The sequence below is a fragment of the Triturus cristatus genome, chromosome 2_2, assembly GCF_964204655.1.
Source record: "Triturus cristatus chromosome 2_2, aTriCri1.1, whole genome shotgun sequence".
Lineage (NCBI taxonomy): Eukaryota > Metazoa > Chordata > Amphibia > Caudata > Salamandridae > Triturus > Triturus cristatus.
The window spans coordinates 811281143-811303728 of record NC_140582.1 but is presented as its reverse complement, the minus strand read 5'-3'; the positions used below and the strand labels follow the sequence as shown (position 1 = coordinate 811303728).

Here is a 22586-nt window from a genome sequence, read left to right as displayed (position 1 = left end):
AGTGGCCTGGGCCCGATCAGACACCCGTGCCTGGCGTGGGCCTGCGCAGATTCCCTTCTTCCCTCAAGTGCGAAGTGCTATATCCAGCCTGCCTGTATGTTTGTGGGCGCCTCAGGTCTCTAATTGCCGGTCTGGCGGATCATGTTTGCCACTGGGGAGGCGTTGGGTCATACACACCGCTCTGCCAACTGCGGCCTGGGCCTGCGCCGTTTCCCTTCTTCCCTGAAGTGCTATATCTGTAATGCCAGTATGTTTGTGGGCGCCTTAGGTCTCTACTTGAGGGTCTGGCGGATCATGTTCGCCACTGGGCAGGCAGGGGGAATCGTACACTCCCCGCAACCGAGGCCTGGCCCTCGAACCCGGTACCCTCTCATCTCAACGCAGTGTTTCTTCTGCCCACTTAGGTGTGCAACCTCCCCCCGTCTCCACACCTTGGTCCGGCCGATCACACACACCGCCAGGTGAGAGAAGGGGGAAAGGGGACAGGGAGACGCCGCTCACCTTGTACCCGATGCAGTGTTCTTTTCTGCGGCGGGACAGGCATACTTCCTTGCGGCGCTGCCTTCCTTCTTCAGCAGGCGGTGGCGCTTCGCAGGCTCAGAAGTGCTGGGCCGCGGCCTCCCTGACAGTGCAGGATCGCTGGATGAGCGTAGGCCGCAGGCCTAAATTGCCCTGCTTTGGTGGTCACTTTATCAGGGCCTGGATGAGGGGGTGCTGCACCTGTGACAATTTCCTGCTTGCGGCACGCTCCTTCTCTGGGCAGCTCTGTCACACAAGCCCGCGGCTTCTGTGCTGTGCTTGCAGTTTCCGGCACCTTGCCGACTGTGGTTGCGCCGCTGCCAGGCCCCAGGGCGCCTGCTAATTCGGCTAGCTGCGTCTTTTCTGTCTCCCTGGGACCGCGATTGTGGGCTACCGCAGTTCAGCCACACATCTGCGTCTCGGCTGTGCTAGGATGGCGTGGGATTATGGGGTTTGGCAGGATAACCGAGGGTTTACTGACGGAGCTCTAGCAGCTTGCATCTGCCATGTTGGCTGACTAGCCACGCTCCCCTCAATATCATACCCCCATTATCAGAGTCTGTTCCAATTATTTAATGAGCCCTTCCGGAAGGTAGAGGCAATGTGCCAGAATCAGAGGGTTTGCTAAGTGGTTGCGGCTTAGATAAAGAAGCACAAGGCCTCAATTGGTGTAGCGTCAGCATCGAACTACACTATAGAATGGCCAGTTGTTATCTGTAGTCGATGGCACCAGTGGATCACATTCTGGTGTTGGTTGTGGCACCAGGAGGGAACCGGTATTGTAGTTGGTTCAGAGCTCTAAGGCAGAGGTCTTCAAACTGGGGGGGCGAGCAGGTGATCCTAGGGGGGCTCCAGGCTCTGGCCAAAAGAAGCATTATGCTCTGTAATGGGCCATCTCGGACATTGTTTGTCATTTATATCCTAGCTGGGAGTATGTTTCAAAAGGAGAAGGAATCCAAATATTTTTCAAAGCTCCCAGCCACACACTGTGGATACTTTTAATAGATAAAAAATGTAATCGAATAATTGAGGAAAATTCTGAAGGGGCCCAATGATTCTTTTTCCTACGGATGGGGGGTGCGACATTTTAAAGTTTGAAGACCACTGCTCTAAGAGAATCCAGAGGGCCCAGCAGGCTGTAATCCAGTTGGGAGGACTCTCGGAACAATGGGAACCACAGGCCTGCCTAAGGGAGCTGGCAATATGTCACACAGCTGTAGCAAGGCTTCTGAAAAGATATCCTTTGGCTGCTGTGGTTCAGATGGTCCTGGAAATTCCAGTTGCTGTGGAACTTCGGCAGAGCAACCTGGAGGCATGATGATGCCCTCGTGCCTTCTTTGAATATCGAGAGTGGCTTGACGGTGCTGAATTCAGCTTGGATTTCTTACGCTTTTTCTTGGATTTACCTGAGGTTTCAGATCGTGAAGACGATCGGTCGTGGAAGCAACCTCGGGACCAGAATCTACCTTTGGACCTCACTGATCGCCATGTGGGGTCTTGCGGTGCTTCCTGGCAAAAAGCTTTTCTTACCATTTTGAATGTTCTTGGGAGTGCATGAAGGCACAATAACTGAAGGACTGGGAGCAGTGATCCATCCCTAGGCACCATGGACAAACCACATTTGAGACAGTCGCAGACATTTAATTGCCACATTACCCACAGATTTGAAGGTGACATTTTCCCTTGAACACTGAAGATATTTTTGCCAGAAATCTGTCTCCAAGGGATAGCTCCTGAACGGAATCTGTTGGCGAAGAAAAAAGATAACTGATAGGAGTGTGCATTGGGGTGGCCCATATAGACCCACACATGTTGCGTCTGGCACAAAAGGATGTCAATACTGATCCGACTGCACACCTGCCAGGTACTGCTGAAGACGTTATGGATTCAGTCTGACGCGTATGGCGGTATTTAAAAAGTGCCGTTAGAAGTTTCTATCAGAAAGTATTCCTTCTCTGCAGGTGGTCCACTTGGAGCAATATTCTCTCCTTGGGGGTGGGGGGGGGAGGGTTGTGTGTGTGTGTGGGGGGTGAGGTAGACTAGAGAAAATTCTCAGAGCATGAAAATCAATAGCTCCATCAAGTTCTGGATTACCAGCATCTGTGGTATAGAACTACGCAACTGATATCACCAGAAATGGATGTGTATTTTTGGAAAATATGCATCACATCCTGTAATGATGTCTTCTAGATCAGCAGTAGGTATAGCAGCAGTAACATCTATAGCTGGATGGGTGAACTACTGGAGAAACAATCGGGATCCAGTCAGCTGGATGGAGAATCTTTCACAATAAGGAATCTGAAGTAGGGGTTGTACAGTTCTCATTTTAATCATATGTGTTTGAGTACTAAAGAACAAAAGTTACTTACCTTCGGTAACGCTGTATCTGTAATGTAATGTAAAGTAAAAATTATTTGTAAAGCGCGACATTCACCGGACGGTTTCTTGGGGCTATTCACTTTAATCAACGAGAGGCAGAAGCAAAGGCAAGGAGAAAGAGATTTATGAATAGATACCGAGAAAGAGGTGGGTTTTTAGGAGGGACCTGAAGTGAAGATAAGAAGAGGAAAGTCTCAATTCCAGCGGTAGAGAGTTCCAGAAAGAGGGTGCCAGAAAGGAGAACCTAAGACCGCCGTGTTTTTTGCGCTTGAAGCGGGGAGTCTGAAGGAGCGCAAGATGAGAGGAGCGGAGATTCCTAGAGGGGGTATAGGGGTGCAGAAGGGAGGAAATGAAGGAAGGGCCGGTGCCTGCCAGAGATTTATGGGTTAGGCAACCGAGTTTAAACTTGCAGCGCTCCGAAATAGGGAGCCAATGGAGGGCCTTGAGGAGGGGACGGACGTGATGGTGTTTCGGTTGGTGATAGATAAGGCGAGCTGCTTGGTTCTGAATAAGTTGTAGTCTGTTGATTTGATATTGGGGGATGCCAACGTATAGGGCGTTGGCGTAGTCGATGCGGGAGATGACTAATGCCAGTGGTACCAAGGTGAGGGCTTCAGTGGTCAGAAAGTGGACTATTTTACGAATCTTCCGGAGCTGGAAGAAACAGGAGGACACGGTGGCACTGACCTGATGCTGCATTGAGAGGTCGTGGGAGATGTAAACCCCGAGGCTTTTCACTTTGTCAGCAGGGTGGGGGGGAGGGCCGAGGGAGGAGGGCCAGAAGGTGGAATTCCAGGGATTGGAAGGGCCTCCGACAAGAACGAGCTCCGTCTTGTCGGGGTTAAGTTTGAGATGGTGTGTGCCCATCCAATTACTGATGTGGCAGAGGGTGGACTGGAAATCTAGAGCCGCTTCATCCGAGGAGTCGAGATTGAAGACGAGCTGAATGTCATCTGCATAATGAAATGCTGTGACATTCCTACCGCGGAGGGAGCGGATCAGGGGGGTGAGGTAGAGGTTGAAGAGAAGGGGTGACAGGGAAGAACCCTGCGGGACACCGCAGGTGACTCTCGTCTGGTTTGCCGTGAACTGAGAGAGACGGACCGATTGATGGCGGTCTGCAAGGAAGGAGCGAACCCAATTAAGGGCCGTCCCGCTAATGCCTGCCTCTTCGACACGGTCGACTAAGATGGAATGATCGACCGTGTCGAAGGCTGCTGACAGGTCTAAAAGCACCAGGGCTTGACTGGTGTTGGAGTCGGCGCCTCTACGGAGTTACTCCATAACAGAGAGGATGACAGACTCTGTCGAGTGGGCAGGTCTAAACCCAGCTTGCTGAGAGTCTAAGAAGTTGGAGTCCTCGATGAAGGAACTGAGGACAGTGGTCACGTGCGTCTCGAGTACCTTGTATCTGTAAGAAACATTAGTTAGATTCCTCACCTTAGAATATCCTCAGGCGTCAGGCTGGATCCGGAAAGATTTTTGTAGCAATACCCCTTGCGCGTCGCTAGGCGTCGTCTGCGGCTCCGCGTCCGTCGTTGGCGTAGTGCGCCGGAATGACGTCGGAGTACTTAGACACCGCCCTCGCGCGCCGACGTCAGCTCTTGTACATAGCTTTCCGCGCCAGGAACGCAGAGCCATGCAAGAGACCGACACTGGTGCCAAAAAGTCTAGGGCCCTGAAGAACAAGTTACTAACCTTCGGTAACGATGTATCTGTAAGAAACATTAGTTAGTTAGATTCCTCACCTTAGAATATCCCCAGGCGTCAGACTGGATCCGGAAGATTTTTTCGTCAGCAATACCCCTTGCGCGTCGCTAGGCGTCGTCTGCGGCTCCGCGTCCGTCGTCGGCGTCGTGCGCCGGGATGACGTCGTCGGAGTACTTAGACGCCGCCCTCGCGCGCTGACGTCAGTTCTTGTACATAGCCTTCCGCGCCAGGAACGCAGAGCCATGCAAAGACCGACACTGGTGCCAAAAAGAAAATCTAGGGGCCTGAAAGGACAACCTTAACCCTAGATGTCAGTTCGCAGAACGGGGAGGATGGGTGGGTCGGTGAGGAATCTAACTAACTAATGTTTCTTACAGATACATTGTTACCGAAGGTTAGTAACTTGTTCATCTGAAAGAAACACGTTAGTTAGATTCCTCACCTTAGAATAGATACCCAAGCAATACCATCCCCGGTGGTGGGTCTGCGAACCAAGATCACACCAGAAAGTCCTGGAGGACAGAACGGCCAAAGAAGCCATCCCTCCGGACTTGGCTGTCAAGGCAATAATGCCTGGCAAACGTGTGTAGCGAAGCCCACGTCGCCGCCTGACAGATGTCCTGCAAAGGGACTCCCCGTCCCAAGGCAGTAGTAGCCGCCGTGGCCCGAGTAGAATGAGCGCGCAGCCCAACAGGAGGGTCCTTTTTAGCCAAGGAATAGCAGATTTTTATACACAAAACGACCCACCGAGAGATGGTTCGTTTGTGCACAGCTTTCCCCTTCTTAGCGCCCACGTACCCAACAAAAAGCTGGTCGTCCACCCGGAACTGTTTGGTGCGGTCCAGATAAAAGGAGAGCGCACGTTTTGGGTCCAGACGGTGGAGCCTCTCTTCCTCTTTGGAAGGATGCGGAGGCGGAAAGAAGGTGGGCAAGGTGACAGACTGCCCAAGGTGAAATGGAGTTACCACTTTAGGAAGAAAGGAGGGACGAGGCCGAAGGACAACCTTGTCCGGATGAACAGATAGAAAAGGAGGCTTTGAAGATAAAGCCTGGAGCTCACTCACCCGTCTAGCCGAGGTGATGGCTACCAGAAAAGCAGTCTTTAGAGTTAGAAGACGAAGAGGGCAATTGTGAAGAGGCTCGAAGGGAGCGCACATCAGGAATGTCAAAACCAGATTCAAGTCCCACTGAGGCATTACAAAAGGGACAGGAGGGAACGTGTGTGTGTAATGCCTTTGAGAAAGCGTGTAACCACAGGGGACTTGAAAAGAGAAGGCTGATCAGGAAGCCGCAAGAAGGCGGAGATGGCAGCAAGATAACCTTTCAGGGTGCCCAGGGCAGAGCCCTGCCGGGCCAGAGAAAGAAGGAAGAGGAGAACCTCAGAAAGAGGGGCGGAAAGGGGATCCACAGCCTTTGCTGTGCACCATGCCACAAATTTGTTCCACCGGCAGGCGTATACCGACTTTGTGGAGGGACGCCTGGCTGCCAGAATGATATCACATACTTCAGGAGGCAAGTCAAATGGCATCAACTGCCGCCGCTCAATCTCCACGCATGGAGGTGGAGGCTGGACAGGTTCGGGTGGAGGACCGTCCCCTGCTGCTGCGACAGAAGATCCTCCCGAAGGGGCAGACGTATCGGGGGATCGGTCAACAGACTGAGTAGCTCGGGATACCAGTATCTTCGTGCCCAATCCGGAGCCACCAAGATGACTTGGGCCCGGTCGCGCCTGATCTTCTTCAGCACTCTGGGCAGAAGTGGTATAGGCGGAAAGGCGTACAACAGACCGCAACTCCACTCGTGACGAAAAGCGTCGCCGAGCGAGTGCCGCCTTGGAAATTCCAACGCGCAGAACTGCTGACATTGCGCGTTCTCTTCGGTGGCGAATAGATCTAACCAAGGCTCTCCCCACTGCTGAAAGAGGCCTTGCACCACTTCGGAGTTCAGACGCCATTCGTGATCCATCATGCACCGGCGGCTGAGTTCGTCTGCTCTGGCGTTCAGAGAGCCCGCCAGATGTTGAACCACCAGGGTGACGCCCTGGTGTTCCAGCCATGTCCAGAGGCGCAGAGCCTCCTGACAAAGGGTCCACGACCCCACCCCGCCCTGTTTGTTGCAGTACCACATGGCGGTGGTGTTGTCCGTGAACACCTGCACGACACTTCCCCTGACAGAGGGAAGGAAGGCTTTCAGTGCAAGCCGGATCGCTCTCAACTCCAACAGGTTGATGTGGAGACGAGACTCCGCCGGAGACCAGAGGCCTCTGATCTCCGCCTCTCCCATATGGCCACCCCATCCCAGGAGGGACGCATCCGTCACTACGACATGCTCCGGTTGGGGAAGGGAGAGGCTCTTGCCCTTGACCCACTCGCGGTCCGTGAGCCACCACTGCAACTGCTGTGCAGTACCCTCCGAGATCAAGACATGGTCGGACAGGTTGCCGTGATGCTGGGCCCACTGAAACTTCAGGTCCCACTGCAGAGCCCGCATGCGCCGCCTGGCGTGATGCACTAGTAGGATGCAGGAGGCCATCAGCCCCAGAAGCCGCAACACTAGCCTGACCGAAACCCGGGATAGAGGCCGAAAGATGGGAATCAGGGCCTGTATATCCCGGACCCGCTGTTCCGGAGGATGGACCCGGAACTGCGCCGAATCGAGAACCGCTCCGATGAAGAGGAGCTTCTGAGAGGGGCTCAAGTGTGACTTCGGCACGTTGATGGAAAACCCCAGCAAATGCAGGAGATCCGCCGTAGTCTGGAGGTGGGAGACGACTGCCTGGGGCGAGCCCGCCTTCAACAACCAGTCGTCGAGATAGGGGAAGACTGGGACCCCTGATCTGCGCAGATGAGCTGCGACCACCGCCATCACTTTCGTGAACACCCGAGGGGCACTGGTGAGGCCGAAGGGGAGCACGGTAAACTGAAAGTGCTCTTGGCCCACCGTGAACCGCAGGTAACGCCGGTGGGCCGGCAGGACGGGGATATGGAAATATGCGTCCTGCAAGTCCAACGCTACCATCCAGTCTCCAGGGTCTAGGGCAGCTAAAACCTGAGCCAACGTGAGCATCTTGAACCTTTCCTTTCGGAGGAAGGCATTGACGTTCCGGAGGTCCAAGATAGGGCGCAGGCCCCCCTTGCACTTCTTGGGAACCAGAAAGTAGTGGGAATAACAACCACGACCTACTTCTGGACTCGGAACGCGCTCGACGGCCCCCTTGGCCAAGAGAGCCGAAACTTCCTCGCGGAGAAGATCCAAATGATCCCCCGAGATACGGTGGTGCTGCGGTGGCATGGCTGGAGGGGTCGTCTCGAAGGGGAGGGAGTAGCCCCTTCGGACGATTTGCAGCACCCACCTGTCCGATGTTATGGACCGCCAGTGGAGCAGGTGATGGCGAACTCTGCCGCCCACTGGCGTGGTATGGGCCTGAAAGCTCGGACTAGGAAGGCTTTGAGGCGGATGCTGCCGGGGTGGATGTGGGCTGACCACGTCGGCCTCCATTTCCGCCACGGCGGAAGCCACGTCCGCGACCGCGCGCAGGTTGGTTCTGCGGCTGGTGGCTTTGCGGACGGGAGGAGGCGCCCCTTCCTTGGCCACGAAAGGGGCGAAAAGCGGAGGTGTGCGCCCGCGGAGCCGAGAGGCCCAAGGACTTGGCCGTAGCCCGGGAGTCCTTAAAACGGTTCAGCGCACTGTCCGCCTTCTCACCAAACAGGCGAGTGCCATCAAAGGGCATGTCCATGAGGGTGTTCTGGACATCCCCGGAAAATGACGTGGACCGCATCCAGGCGTGGCGGCGGAGCGCCACCGTGGTGGAAATCGCCCGACCTAGCGAGTCCGTGGTGTCAAGCCCACATCTTATGGCGTGCCGTGCCGCATCCCTCCCATCGGCCAAAGCCTGGGTAAGACGCGTCCGGACCTCCTCCGGACACAGGGGCAGCACGTCCTCCACCGTATCCCACAGGGAATGGGAATAACGGTCCAAGAGACAGGCGGTATTTAAGGACCGCAGGCCCAAACTAAGGGACGAGAACAGTTTCTTGCCAAACTGCTCGAGTCTCTTGGAATCCCGGTCCGGCGGAGCGGTCGGGAAGGAGGATTGGGAAGTAGAGGCCTGGATAACCAGACTCTCGGGGGTGGGGTGTTGGGACAGGAAACTGGGGTCGCCCGGAGCAGGGCGGTGGCGCCTGGCAACGTTCCTATCCACAGGAGGAACTGTGGAGGGCTTGGACCAGGTGCCCTGCAGAACGTCAGTGAGGGCCTCGTTGAACGGCAGCAGAGGCTCAGTGGAGCTTGCTGAGGTTTGAAGCACCTCAGTGAGGATGTTGGTCCTCACAGCCACGGCAGGCAACTCGAGCCCAAGGGCCTCAGCCGCCTTGCGCAGCACCACAGAAAATGCTGCACCCTCCTCCGAAGCCACGGTCGGAGGAGAAGTGAATCCAGCGTCTGGCGAGGTGTCCAGCCCGCTGGCCTCCCCCAGTTCATCTGCCCAGTCCTGAGAAAGCTGTGACTGAACAGCCAGAGGGTCCTCGAACCCCTCCCAGTCGCCCCCTTCTTCCGATTCCTGATAAACAGGAGGAATGATCGGAACCGGACTGTAGTGACGGTAGGACTCAAGCGGCGTCGGATGCGGCGTCGGCGGACGCCGTGCCGGCGTCGGGTCCGGATGAGGGCTAAACCGGGGCGTCGGCGTCACAGGCGTCGGCGTCGGTGGCGCCGGTGACGGCGTCGGTGGTTCAGGCGTCGGCGCCGGTGGAGGAGTGACAAGGTCAACCGGCGTCGACTGGGGCCCAGGCAAGGGCCCCGCGGGGACCTGCGGCGTCGAGACCGGAGTCGTCGACGGCGCCGGGGCCGGAGCCGCCGGCACGCGAGGTCGCCCAGTCGAGTCCGCGGGGCCCGAAGGCGCGCCAGCGGGCGTCGACGGCGGGGCCAGGCTCCTCATGGCCGAGAGGAAGGCACTGATCTCCGCCGGCGCCGCGTCAGCCCCAGGGACCGGAAGGTATGGGGGCGGACGCGGCACCTGCGGCTCCGCCGGAGCCGCGGGGGTGGAACCACTTGGACCCTCGGCCGAGTCGCGCGACCGGCGAGGGGAGTCCGAAGAGCGATGTCGCCGCTTGGACTTCTTAGAGTGTTTGGACTTACCCGACGACTTGGAGCCCGACGAGCGATGGTGGCGTCGGCTAGGGCTCCGCGAGCGATCCTTGGACCTCCTCCTGGACCGGGATCGCGCACGACGCGGAGCCGAGTGGCGAAGCTCCAGAAGCTTGCGGGACCGCTCCCGCCTAGCCTTCGAAGTCAGGGCCTGACAGTCGTTGCACGACTCCGCGTCGTGGTCGAGGCCTAAGCAGTAGAGGCACCGGCGGTGGTGATCGGTCACCGACATCAGTCGATGACAATCTTCACAAGCCTTGAACCCAGGCATCCTACCGGCACCAGATGTCGACAGACAAGGATCAAAAATGATCAAAAAGATTTAGTCAAAAAAGACTAAAAGGGGTAGCTCTCCCGGATCTGCGCTTACTGGCGCGGAAAAAAGAAGAACTGACGTCAGCGCGCGAGGGCGGCGTCTAAGTACTCCGACGACGTCATCCCGGCGCACGACGCCGACGACGGACGCGGAGCCGCAGACGACGCCTAGCGACGCGCAAGGGGTATTGCTGACGAAAAAATCTTCCGGATCCAGTCTGACGCCTGGGGATATTCTAAGGTGAGGAATCTAACTAACGTGTTTCTTTCAGATAAGGATGACCTTAACCCTAGATGTCGGTTCGCAGAGCGGGGAAGATGGGTGGGTCGGTGAGGAATCTTACTAACTAATGTTTCTTACAGATACATCGTTACCGATGGTAAGTAACTTGTCCATCTGAAAGAAACACGTTAGTTAGATTCGTCACCTTAGAATAGATACCCCAGCAATACTAACCCCGGTGGAGGGTCTGCGAACCAAGATCACACCAGAAAGTCCTGGAGAACAGAACGGCCAAAGAAGCCATCTCTCCGGACTTGGCTGTCCAGGCAATAGTGCTTGGCGAATGTGAGCAGTGCGGCCCACGTCACCGCCTGACAGATGTCCTGCAAGGGAACTCCCCGTCCCAGGGCAGTAGTCGCCGCCGTGGCCCGGGTGGAATGGGCTCTCAGCCCAACAGGAGGGTCCTTTTCGCCAAGGAGTAACAAACTTTTATACACAAGACGACCCACCGTGAGATGGTCCGTTTGTGTACGGCTCTCCCCTTCTTAGCACCTACGTATCCAGCAAAAAGATGGTCGTCCACCCGGAACTGTCTGGTGCGGTCCAAATAACAGGACAGCGCACGTTTGGGGTCCAGACGGTGGAGCCTCTCTTCCTCTTTCGAAGGATGCGGAGGCGGAAAGAAGGTGGGCAAAGTGACCGATTGCCCGATGTGAAAGGAGGTCACCACTTTCGGAAGAAAAGAAGGACGGGGCCCGATTGACAGAATTAACTTAAGACAAAATCCTACACTTACTACTTTTGGTATTCACAGAATGCACTTACTACTTTTGGTATTCACAGAATGCACTTACTACTTTTGGTATTCACAGAATGGATTTCCGACTACTAACTTTACGTCCGCACTCGGGCTGGAAATTCCGGCCCGGAGGCTGAGCTTCCGGACCGTAGGTGGGGATTCCGGCCAGTGGCGGAGATTTAGCCATGGCCAAAAGCTCCGCCTCCGGCCCGAAAGCTCCGCCTCCGGCCCGAAAGCTCCGCCTCCGGGCCAGAATTTCCGGCCCGAGTGCGGACGTAAAGTTAGTAGTCGGAAATCCATTCTGTGAATACCAAAAGTAGTAAGTGCATTCTGTGAATACCAAAAGTAGTAAGTGCATTCTGTGAATACCAAAAGTAGTAAGTTTAGGATTTTGTCTTAAGTTAATTCTGTGAATCGGGCCAGACGAGTCCGGAGGACAACCTTGTCCGGATGAACAGAAAGAAAGGGAGGTTTAGATGATAGAGCCTGGAGCTCACTCACCCGTCTAGCCGAGGTGATAGCTACCAGGAAAGCAGTCTTAAAAGTCAGAAGACAAGATTCAAATCCCACTGAGGCATTACGAAGGGGACAGGAGGAAATATGTGAGTACTGCCTTTAAGAAAACGCGAAACAGGGGACTTGAAAAGAGAAGGCTGATCAGGAAGCCGTAAGAAAGCAGAGATTGCAGAAAGATAACCTTTCAAGGTGCCCAGAGCAGAGCCCTGCTGGGCCACAGAAGGAAGAAAGAGGAGAACCTCAGAAAGAGGGGCGGAAAGGGGATCCACATCCTTTGCTGTGCACCATGCCACAAATTTGTTCCACCTGCAGGCGTATACCGATTTTGTGGAGGGACGCCTGGCTGCCAGAATCACATCACAGACATCAGGAGGCAAGTCAAATGGCATCAACTGTCGCCGCTCAATCTCCACGCATGGAGGTGGAGACTGGACAAGTTCGGGTGGAGGACCGTCCCCTGCTGCTTCGACAGAAGGTCCTCCTGAAGAGGCAGTCGTACCGGAGGATCGATTGACATACTGATCCGGAGCCACTAAGATGACTTGGGCCCGTTCGCGCCTGATCTTCTTCAGCACTCTGGGCAGAAGTGGTATAGGCGGAAAGGCGTACAACAGACCGCAACTCCACTCGCGACGAAAAGCGTCTCCGAGCGAGTGCCGCCTTGGAAATTCCAACGCGCAGAACTGCTGACATTGCGCGTTCTCTTCGGTGGTGAATAGATCTAACCAAGGCTCTCCCCACTGCAGAAAGAGACCTTGTGCCACGTCCGAGTTCAGACGCCATTCGTGATCCATCATGCACCGGCGGCTGAGTTCGTCTGCTCTGGCGTTCAGAGAGACCGCCAGATGTTGAACCACCAGGGTGATGCTCTGGTGTTCCAGCCAGGTCCAGAGGCGCAGAGCCTCCTGACAAAGGGTCCACGACCCCACCCCGCCCTGTTTGTTGCAATACCACATGGCGGTGGTGTTGTCCATGAACAGCAGCACGACACTTCCCCGGACAGAGGGAAGGAAGGCTTTCAGTGCAAGCCAGATCGTTCTCAGCTCCAACAAGTTGATATGGAGTTGAGACTCCGCCGGAGACCAGAGGCCTCTGATCTCCGCCTCTCCCATATGGCCCCCCCATCCCAGGAGGGACGCATCCGTCACTACTACGTGCTCCGGTTGGGGTAGGGAGAGGCATCTGCCCCTGACCCAATCGCGGTCCGTGAGCCACCACTGCAACTGTTTCGCAGTGCCCTCCGAGATCAAGACATGGTCGGACAGGTTGCCTCGATGCTGGGCCCACTGAAACTTCAGATCCCACTGCAGAGCCCGCATTCGCCACCTGGCGTAATGCACCAACAGGATGCAGGAGGCCATCAGCCCCAGAAGCCGCAGCACCAACCTGACCGAAACCCAGGACAGAGGCCGAAAGATGGGAATCAGAGCCTGAATATCCCGGACCCGCTGTTCCGGAGGATAAGCCCGGAACTGCGCCGAATCGAGAACCGCTCCGATGAAGAGGAGCTTCTGGGAGGATCTCAGGTGTGACTTCGGCACGTTGATGGAGAACCCCAGCAAATGCAGGAGGTCGGCCGTAGTCTGGAGGTGGGAGAGAACTTGTTGGGGCAAGCCCACCTTCAACAGCCAGTCGTCGAGATAGGGGAAGACTGGAACCCCCGATCTGCGCAGATGAGCTGCGACCACCGCCATCACTTTAGTGAACACCTGAGGGGCACTGGTGAGGCCGAAGGGGAGCACGGTGAACTGAAAGTGCTCCTGACCCACCGTGAACCGCAGGTAATGCCGGTGGGCCGGCAGGACGGGATGTGAAAATAGGCGTCCTGCAAGTCCAACGCTACCATCCAGTCTCCAGGGTCGAGGGCAGCCAGAACCTGAGCTAAAGTTAGCATCTTGAACCGTTCCTTCCGGAGGAAACCGTTGACGCTCCTGAGGTCCAAGATAGGGCGTAGGCCCCCTTTGCCCTTCTTGGGAACCAGAAAGTAGTGGGAATAGCAACCACGGCCTACTTCTGGACCAGGAACGCGCTCGACGGCCTCTTTGGCCAAGAGGGCCGTAACTTCCTCCCGCAGAAGATTCAATTGATCCTCAGATATACGGTGGCACTGCGGTGGCATGGCTGGAGGGGTCATCTCGAAGAGGAGGGAGTAGCCCCTTCGGACGATTTGCAGCACCCACCTCTCTGAAGTGATGGATCGCCAGTGGAGCAGGTGATGGCGAACTCTGCCGCCCACTGGCGTGGAATGGGCCTGAAAGCTCGAACTAGGAGGGCTTTGAGGCGGATGCTGCCGGGGTGGATGTGGACTGACCGGCACGTTGTCCTCCAGTACTGCCATGGCGGAATCCACGTCCGCGACCGCGTGCAGGTTGGGTCTGCGGCCGGTGGCTAGGCGGACGTGAGGAGGTGCCCCTTCCTTTGCCACGAAAGGGGCGAAAGGCGGAAGTTTGCGGCCGTGGGGCCGAGAGACCCAAGGACCTGGCCGTAGCCCGGGAGTCCTTAAAACGAGCCAGCGCACTATCCGCCTTCTCACCAAAAAGGCGAGTGCCATCAAAGGGCATATCCATGAGGGAACTGTGGACATCCCCCCAAAAAGACGTGGACCGCAGCCAGGCGTGGCGCCGGAGCGCCACCGTGGTGGAAATCGCCCTACCGAGCGAGTCCGTGGTGTCTAGTCCACACCGTATGGCATGTCGTGCTACATCTCGCCCGTAAGCAAGCGCCTGGGAGAGACGAGTCCGGGCCTCCTCCAGACACAGGGCAGCACGTCCTCCACTGTATCCCACAGAGAGTGGGAGAAACGGTCCAAGAGGCAAGCGGTGTTCAAAGACCGCAGGCCCAAACTCAGGGAAGAGAACAGCTTCTTTCCGAACTGTTCCAGCCTCTTGGATTCCCGATCCGGAGGGGCGGACGGGAAGGAGGATTGGGAAGTGGAGGCCTGGATAACCAGACTCTCGGGGGTGGGGTGTTGGGACAGGAAACTGGGGTCGCCAGAGCAGGGCGGTGGCGCCGGTCCACGTTCCGATCCACAGGAGGAACTATGGAGGGCTTGGACCAAGTGCCCTGCAGAACGTCTATGAGGGCCTCATTGAACTGCAGCAGAGGCTCTGTGGAGCTTGCTGATGGTTGAAGCACCTCTGTGAGGACGTTAGTAAAGGCACCGGCGATGGTGGTCCGTCACCGACATCAGTCGATGACAGGAGTCACAGGCTTTAAACCCAGGCATACTACCGGCACCGGAGTCGAGTCGACAGAAGACCAAAAAGAGTCAAAAAAGTTTAGTCAAAAATTGACTAAGGGGTAAGCTCTTCCCGGATCGGCGCTGTCTGGCACGCGTGAGGGCGGCGTCTAAGTACTCCGACGACGTCATTGCGGCGCACGACGTCAACGACGGACGCGGAGCCGCAGACGACGCCTAGCGACGCGCAAGGGGTATTGCTACAAAAATCTTTCCGGATCCAGCCCGACGCCTGGGGACATTCTAAGGTGAGGAATCTAACTAACGTGTTTCTTTCAGATATATTAAATAGGGCCATGTTTAGTAAATAGTTAGAAAAACAATTACAAATAAAGATATAGAGCAGAGCATTTCTTAAATTGGTTTGGTATGTGTAGCAGACTGAAGTAACTCACTGCCCAAAATAAAATGTGTTAATGTCTATGTGGAAGAAACATCAAGCAGCAGCTAACCAGACAAAGAAACTTGCCACATCTCCAGACCAGCTGGAAAATCTGAAATATTAATGGTATAAAGCAGTATGTAATGAGGCCACAGGCTTTAACCGGGGACTCCTCCGCTTCATTTAAAAAATTGTGGGTGAAGAAGCATGCCAATATATTTTGATACTCTTAATACTAATATGTAGGTTTCATAAAGAAATGAGCATGAAATGCATGTGAGAGTCTGATCTGTAAGTTTCATAAAGATTGGGAAATTTAATTCCTTAGAGACCACTAATTGAGATTTTCTGGCTATTGTGGGTAATGTCACCAAGAGAATGACCGGTGGGACCACAACAGTCCCTCCGGACAGCGGAGGACGTCGGGGTGGAGTCGCGTGGTACTGCCCCCCGGCGCACAGAGATGCTGGGCAAGAAAGTTTTCCAGGTCCAGTCTCACACCTGGGGATAATTCTACGTTAAGGAATCTGCGGCTAGTAGTCTATCAGATGGGTAGTGTTTTGGGGTTTAGGGTAGTGTCGGGGGGTGGGGGGGGTGTCGTGCAGAGGAGCGTTTGGGTGTAGGGACAGGACTGGGGGTAGGGGAGGGTCATGCTGGAGGTAGTGTTTTAGGGTTTAGTGTAGTGTTGTGGTGTTTGTGTAATGTAGGGTAGTGTATTAGGGTTTAGGGTAGTGTTGGGGTGTCGTGCAGGGTAGTGTTGTAGTGTAGGGAGCGGACTGGGGGAAGGGTGAGGGTCGTGCAGGGGTAGTGGTTTAGGGTAGTTGTGTGATGTTTGTGTAGTGTAGGGTAGTGTAGTGCATTAGGCTTTAGGGTAGTGTTGGGGTGTCGTGCAGGGTAGTGTTGTAGTGTAGGGAGCTGACTGGGGAAGAGTGAGGGTCGTGCAGGGGTAGTGGTTTAGGGTAGTTGTGTGATGTTTGTGTAGTGTAGGGTAGTGTAGTGCATTAGGCTTTAGGGTAGTGTTGGGGTGTCGTGCAGGGTAGTGTTGTAGTGTAGGGAGCTGACTGGGGAAGAGTGAGGGTCGTGCAGGGGTAGTGGTTTAGGGTAGTTGTGTGATGTTTGTGTAGTGTAGGGTAGTGTATTAGGCTTTAGGGTAGTGTTGGGGTGTCGTGCAGGGAGCGGACTGGGGGAAGGGTGAGGGTCGTGCGGGGGTAGTGGTTTAGGGTAGTTGTGTGATGTTTGTGTAGTGTAGTGTATTAGGCTTTAGGGTAGTGTTGGGGTGTCGTGCAGGGTAGTGTTGTAGTGTAGGGAGCGGACTGGGGGGGAAGGGTGAGGGTCGTGCAGGGGTAGTGGTTTAGGGTAGTTGTGTGATGTTTGTGTAGTGTAGTGTATTAGGCTTTAGGGTTGTGTTGGGGTGTCGTGCAGGGTAGTGTTTCGCTGTAGGGACAGGACTGGGGGGGCGGGGGAGGGTTGTGCAGGGGGTAGTGTTTTAAGTTTTGGGGTAGTGTTGTGGTGTTGTGTAGTGTAGGGAAGTGGTTTAGGGTAATGTTGGGGGTCATGAAGGGTAGTGTTTGGGAGTAGGGACAGGCCTGGGGGTAGGGGCAGGGTTGTGCTGGGGGTAGGGTTTTAGGGTAGTGTTGTGGTGTTAGTGTAGGTTACTCTTTAGGTGTTTAGTGTAGTGTCGGGGGTTGTGATGGGTAGTGAAGGAGAATAGGGACCGGAGTGGGGGAAAGCGTATGTTCGTGCAGGGGGTAGTGATTTCGGGTTAAGGGTAGTGTAGTGGTTTTTTCAGTAGTGTAGAGTAGTGTTTGAGTGTTTTGGTAGTGTTTTCCATTTTTAGATGTGTAGGGTAGTGTATTTCTATTTATTATTTAAAGTACTGTTGTGTTTTAAAAAAATTTTTAAAAAGGGGTTAAATGACTGTTTTTAATACGACACCTTATTCCGCATACCATTTTTATTACTAGGCAAGTTTTCACTCTCTATACATTAACACTTTCAATGTAATGGTATGCAAAGTAATGCGTAGTAACAGTTATTGCTAAGTAATAACCGCGTAGTAATGGCATGCGAAGTAATGGCATGCGAAATAACGTGTCATATTTGAAGAATCTAGCTTTCAGTAGAGGAATAAATTACTAATGCACAGGTCGTACAGGGAGTAAAAATCTGATACTTAAAAATAAACATGAAAAATATTCAATGGGAACCTGCATGTCTTGATCAAAAATCAGCAGATTTACAAATACAATTAATAACACAGCATACAAATCTTTTTGATGGTCAAATACTAGACTGTGTTAACTGCATGTGACTTACTAAAGGAGAAATGTAGATTTTTTTTTAATGATTCCCACAAAATAAAAAATATGAATGAAAGTAAATGAATTCTATTGAATTCACAAGAAAAGAAGCGGAAAACAATACTCACCGAGAAAGTGCTGATAAAAGATCAAAGTGCTTCACGGTTTCCGCTAACGTATCTATAGCAGACTCCAGCGTAAGAAGTAGTTCAACAACAAAACCCTATTTAGAAAATATAGAGACATTTTTTAGAACATTTCTTTTCTAGGCCTTGAACTTCAAATTAAAAGTCAAATAACTTCGAACTTTCAAGAAGGATAAAGACTTCCTCAGACCGGGCATGCCAGTAATTGGCAACATCTAAACAAAGACGAGGCAACAGAACCCATATGCTCACTTTGATACCAATGACCCTTTAACTGACCATCTTCAACCAAAATAAACTAAGCCACTCTTACTTTGGATAATCTTGTTTTAAAATAATTTTTCTACAGTAAAATATTCCTCAGACTCAAACTTCTGATACTTCTGTTCATAAGGGTGGGACTGGCAACTTCTTCATCTTTGCTAAAGCTGGAGGCCACCTTTGCAGCACAAACTGAAAGTGATGATAATTAAAACATACCTATGTAATAAAACTTTTCAATCTGTGGTTTTTAGTGGGCCTCATGAGTATTTAGCAGTCTTAATTCACAAGTTACTACATGTGTAACGATATATCTGTAAGAGACATTAGTTAGTGATAGATTCCTTACCTTAGAAAATCCCCAGGCGTCAGACTGGATCCGGAAAGTTTTTCGTCAGCAGTAACCCTGCGCGTCGGCAGGTGGCGTCGTGCGGCTCCGCGCCAGTCGCTGGCGTCGTAAGCGCCGAGATGACGTCACGGAGACTACTTAGGTGCCACCCATGCACGCTGACGTTAGTTCTGTACACGACTTTCCGCACCAGGAACGCAGAGCCATGCAAGAAACTGACCACTGGTGCCATAAAACTAGGGCCCTGAAAGGGATGACCTTTCCCCAGAAATCAGTTCGCAGAACGGGGAGGATGGGTGGGGCGGTAAGGAATCTATCACTAACTAATGTCTCTTACAGATATATCGTTACACAAGTAGTAACTTGTGCATCTGAAAGACAGGTTAGTGATAGATTCCTTACCTTAGAATAGATACCCAAGCAATACTAACCCCGGAGGAGGGTCTGCGAACAGGATTACACCAGAAAGTCACGGAGAACAGGATGGCCAAAGAAGCCGACTCTCCGGACTTGACTGTCAAGGCAGTAATGCTTGGTAAACGTGTGCAGCTAGGCTCACGTAGCTGCCTGACAAATATCCTGCAAGGGAACGCCGCGTCTGAAGGCAGTAGTGGCAGCCGTCGCCCTGGTAGAATGGGCACACAGCCCCCACAGGAGGCTCCTTCTTAGCCAACAAGTAACATGTTTTAGTGCACAGAACGACCACTGAGAGAAGGTTTGTTTGTGCACAGCCCGAAAATTTTTGGCGCCCACGTAGCCAAAAAAGAGCTGGTCATCCACCCGGAAATGTTGTGTGCGCTTCAGATAGAACGAGAGCGCACCTTTTGGGTCCAGACGGTGGAGCATCTCTTGCTCTTTTGAAGGATGTGGAGGCAGAAAGAAGGTGGGCAAAGTGATGGTCTGCCCGATGTGGAAGGGCGTGACAACCTTTGGCAAGAAAGGACGGGTCCTTAAAACCACGTTGTCTGGATGAACAGAAAGCAAAGGAGGTTTAGAAGAAAGAGCCTGGAGCTCACTCACTCTTCTGGCAGAAGTGATAGCTACCAGGAAAGCCGACTTTAGAGTGACAAGACGTAAAGGACAGTTATGAAGGGGCTCATAAGGAGCACACATCAGAAAGGTCAAGACAAGATTTAAGTCCCATTGAGGCAGTATGAAAGGCACGGGAGGAAACGTGTGTCTAATGCCTTTCAGGAAACGGTTAAAAACCGGGGACTTAAAAAGAGAAGGCTGATCTGGAAGCCTTAGAAAGGCGGAGATGGCCGAAAGATAACCTTGATAGTGCCCAGAGCAGAGCCCTGCTGGGTCAAGGAGGGTAAGAACAGAAGGACCTCAGAAAGAGGGGCAGAAAGGGGATTCACAGACTTTGCTGTGCACCATGCCAAAAACTTGGTCCACCGGCAGGCGTATACCGTCTGAGTGGAGGGACGCCTGGCTGCCAGAATGACATCAGAGACTTCGGGAGGAAGATCGAAAGCTGTCAACCGTCGCCGTTGAATCTCCATGCATGGAGGGGGGAGGCTGGACAGGTTCGGGTAGAGGACCGTCCTCTGCTGCTGCGACAGAAGATCCTCCCGAAGAGGCAGATGGATCGGGGGATACCAGTATCTTCGAGCCCAATCCGGAGCCACAAGGATGACTTTGGCCCGGTCGCGCCTGATCTTCAGCACTCTGGGCAGAAGTGGTATAGGCGGAAAAGCGTACAACAGACCGCAACTCCACTCTCGACAAAAAGCGTCTCCGAGCAAGTGCCGCCTAGGAAATTCCAACGCGCAGAACTGATAACATTGCGCGTTCTCTTCGGTGGCGAATAGATCTAACCAAGGCTCTCCCCACTGCCGAAAGAGGCCTTGCGCCACGTCTGAGTTTAGATGCCATTAGTGATCCATCATGCACCGGCAGCGGAGTTCGTCAGTCCTGGCGTTCAGAGAGCCAACCAGGTGTTGAACCACCAGGGTGATGCCCTGATGTTCCAGCCATGTCCAGAGGCGCAGAGCCTCCTGACAAAGGGTCCACGACCCCACCCCGCCCTGTTTGTAGCAATACCACATGGCGGTGGTGGTGTCCATGAACACCTGCACTACACTTCCCCAAACAGAGGGAAGGAATGCCTTCAGTGCTAACCGGATAGCCTGCAGCTCCAATAGGTTGATATGGAGCCGGGACTCCGCCGGAGACCAGAGGCCTCTGATCTCCGGCTCTCCCATGTGGCCCCCCCATCCCAGGAGGGACGCATCCGTCACCACTACATGCTCCGGTTGGGGTAAGGAGAGGGATCTGCCACTGACCCAATCGCGGTCCGTGAGCCACCACTGCAACTGTCTTGCAGTGTCCTCCGAGATCAGGACGTGGTCGGACAGGTTGCCCCGATGTTGAACCCACTGGAACTTCAGGTCCCACTGCAGAGCCTGCATACGCCACCTGGCGTGATGTACCAGCAAGATGCAGGAGGCCATCAGACCCAGCAGCCGCAGCACCAACCTGACCGAAACTCGGGATAAAGGCTGAAAGATCGGAATCAGAGCCTGAATATCCCGAACCTGCTGTTCTGGAGGATAGACCAGAACAAAAACCGAGTCCAGAACCGCAGCTTCTAGGAGAGACTCAGATGCGACTTTGGCACGTTGATGGAGAATGCAGGAGGTCGGCCGTAGTCTGGAGGTGGGAGACGACTGCCTGGGGCGAGCCCGCCTTAAACAGCCAGTCGTCGACATAGGGGAAGGCTGGAACCCCTAATCTGCGCAGATTAGCTGCGACCACCGCCATCACTTTCGTGAACACCCGAGAGGCACTGGTGAGGCCGAAGGGGAGCACTGTAAACTGAAAGTGCTCGTAGCCTACCGTGAACCGCAGGCAACGCCAGTGGGCCGGCAGGCGGGGGATGTGGAAATATGCGTCCTGCAAATCCAACGCTACCATCCAGTATCCAGGGTCTAGGGCAGCCAGAACCTGAACTAAGGTGAGCATCTTGAACTTCTCCTTCCGGAGGAAGGCGTTGGTGCTCCTGAGGTCCAAGATAGGGCGTAGGCCCCCTTTGCCCTTCTTGGGAACCAGAAAGTAGTGGGAGTAACAACCCCAACCTACTTCTGGGCCAGGAGCGCGCTCGATGGCCCTCTTGGCCAAGAGGGCCGTAACTTCCTCCTGCAGAAGTTGCAAGTGATCCTCCGACATGCGGTGGTACTGCGGTGGCATGGCTGGAGGTGTCGCCTCGAAGTGGAGGGAGTAGCCCCTTCGGACGATTTGCAGCACCCACCTGCCCGACATGATGGTACGCCAGTGGAGCAGGTGATGGCGAACCCTGCCTCCCACTGGCGTGGAATGGGCCTGAAATGTCGGACTAGGAACGTTTTTAGGCAGATGCTGCGGGGGCAGATGTGGGCTGACCGGCTCTCTGTCCCCCTGCTCCGCCTTGGCGGAATCCACGTCCGCGACCGCGTTGAGGCTGGTTCTGCGGCCAGTGGCTAGACAGACGTGCGGGGGCACCCCTTCCTTGGCCACGAAAGGGGCGAAAAGCGGAAGTTTGCGGGCACGGGGCCTAGAGGCCCAAGGACTTGGCCATAGCCCTGGAGTCCTTAAAGCGCTCCAGCGCACTAGCCGCTTTGTCGCCAAAAAGGTGACGGCAATCGAAGGGCATGTCCATGAGGGTGCTCTGGACATCCCCGGAGAAATTTGTGGATCTCAGCTGTAGGAGAGTAGGGTCTGCTTTCTATGTTCACCCCCACTTTTTGCTTTTGCTTCACTGGTTTTCGACTTAGATGTGGCTGTGGGCCTGCTAATCAGACCCACAGCCCAGCTATTCTCTCTCTAAATTCATACTGTGTACTTTAGGTGCATAAGCCAATTGGTTAGGATCACCTTATGGGCCCCTGTATAGTGTACCTTAGGTACCTAGGGCATAGGTGTACCCTAGGCCTACCAGGGGCTGCAGCATGTATTATGCCACCCCTGGCCTGGCCTTCCATTATGACACAACTGGCTGATCACTCAGCTGGGGCAAGGTCGTGTAATCACTCCTTGCTTAGGTGTAGTATTCCTATACCTACCTTCTATATAGACACATGTGTACCTATCAGCCACTCCTATGGCAGGCCTTAACAATCCTGGAGGCAGAGTGCTTGGTAACATGTGAGATGGTGCTCTAGCATGAGCTGAGCCTGTCTGCAGCTTTCGGAACCATGTCCTTATAGCTGTTCTATGATATAGCCTACCATATACTCTTAAAGTGCCTTATAATCTTAAACGGTTATGGTAACTATGGTTTGGCTTTATCGAAACATGTCGTGTAAGGTGCCTAACACTTTGAA

The 22586-nt window shown here is 54.0% G+C and overlaps 1 protein-coding gene across 19 annotated transcripts in view; it reads right to left on the bottom strand.

The window, feature by feature from the left end:
• Positions 1–22586, bottom strand: part of FRYL (FRY like transcription coactivator) — a 2516714-nt gene that overhangs the window by 550380 nt on the left and 1943748 nt on the right. For all 19 annotated transcript variants that reach the window (XM_085642132.1, XM_085642134.1, XM_085642126.1 and 16 more), the window contains one exon: positions 17655–17749. In XM_085642132.1, the coding sequence (XP_085498258.1) occupies positions 17655–17749 (95 nt within the window). The remainder of the gene's footprint in view (positions 1–17654; positions 17750–22586) is intronic.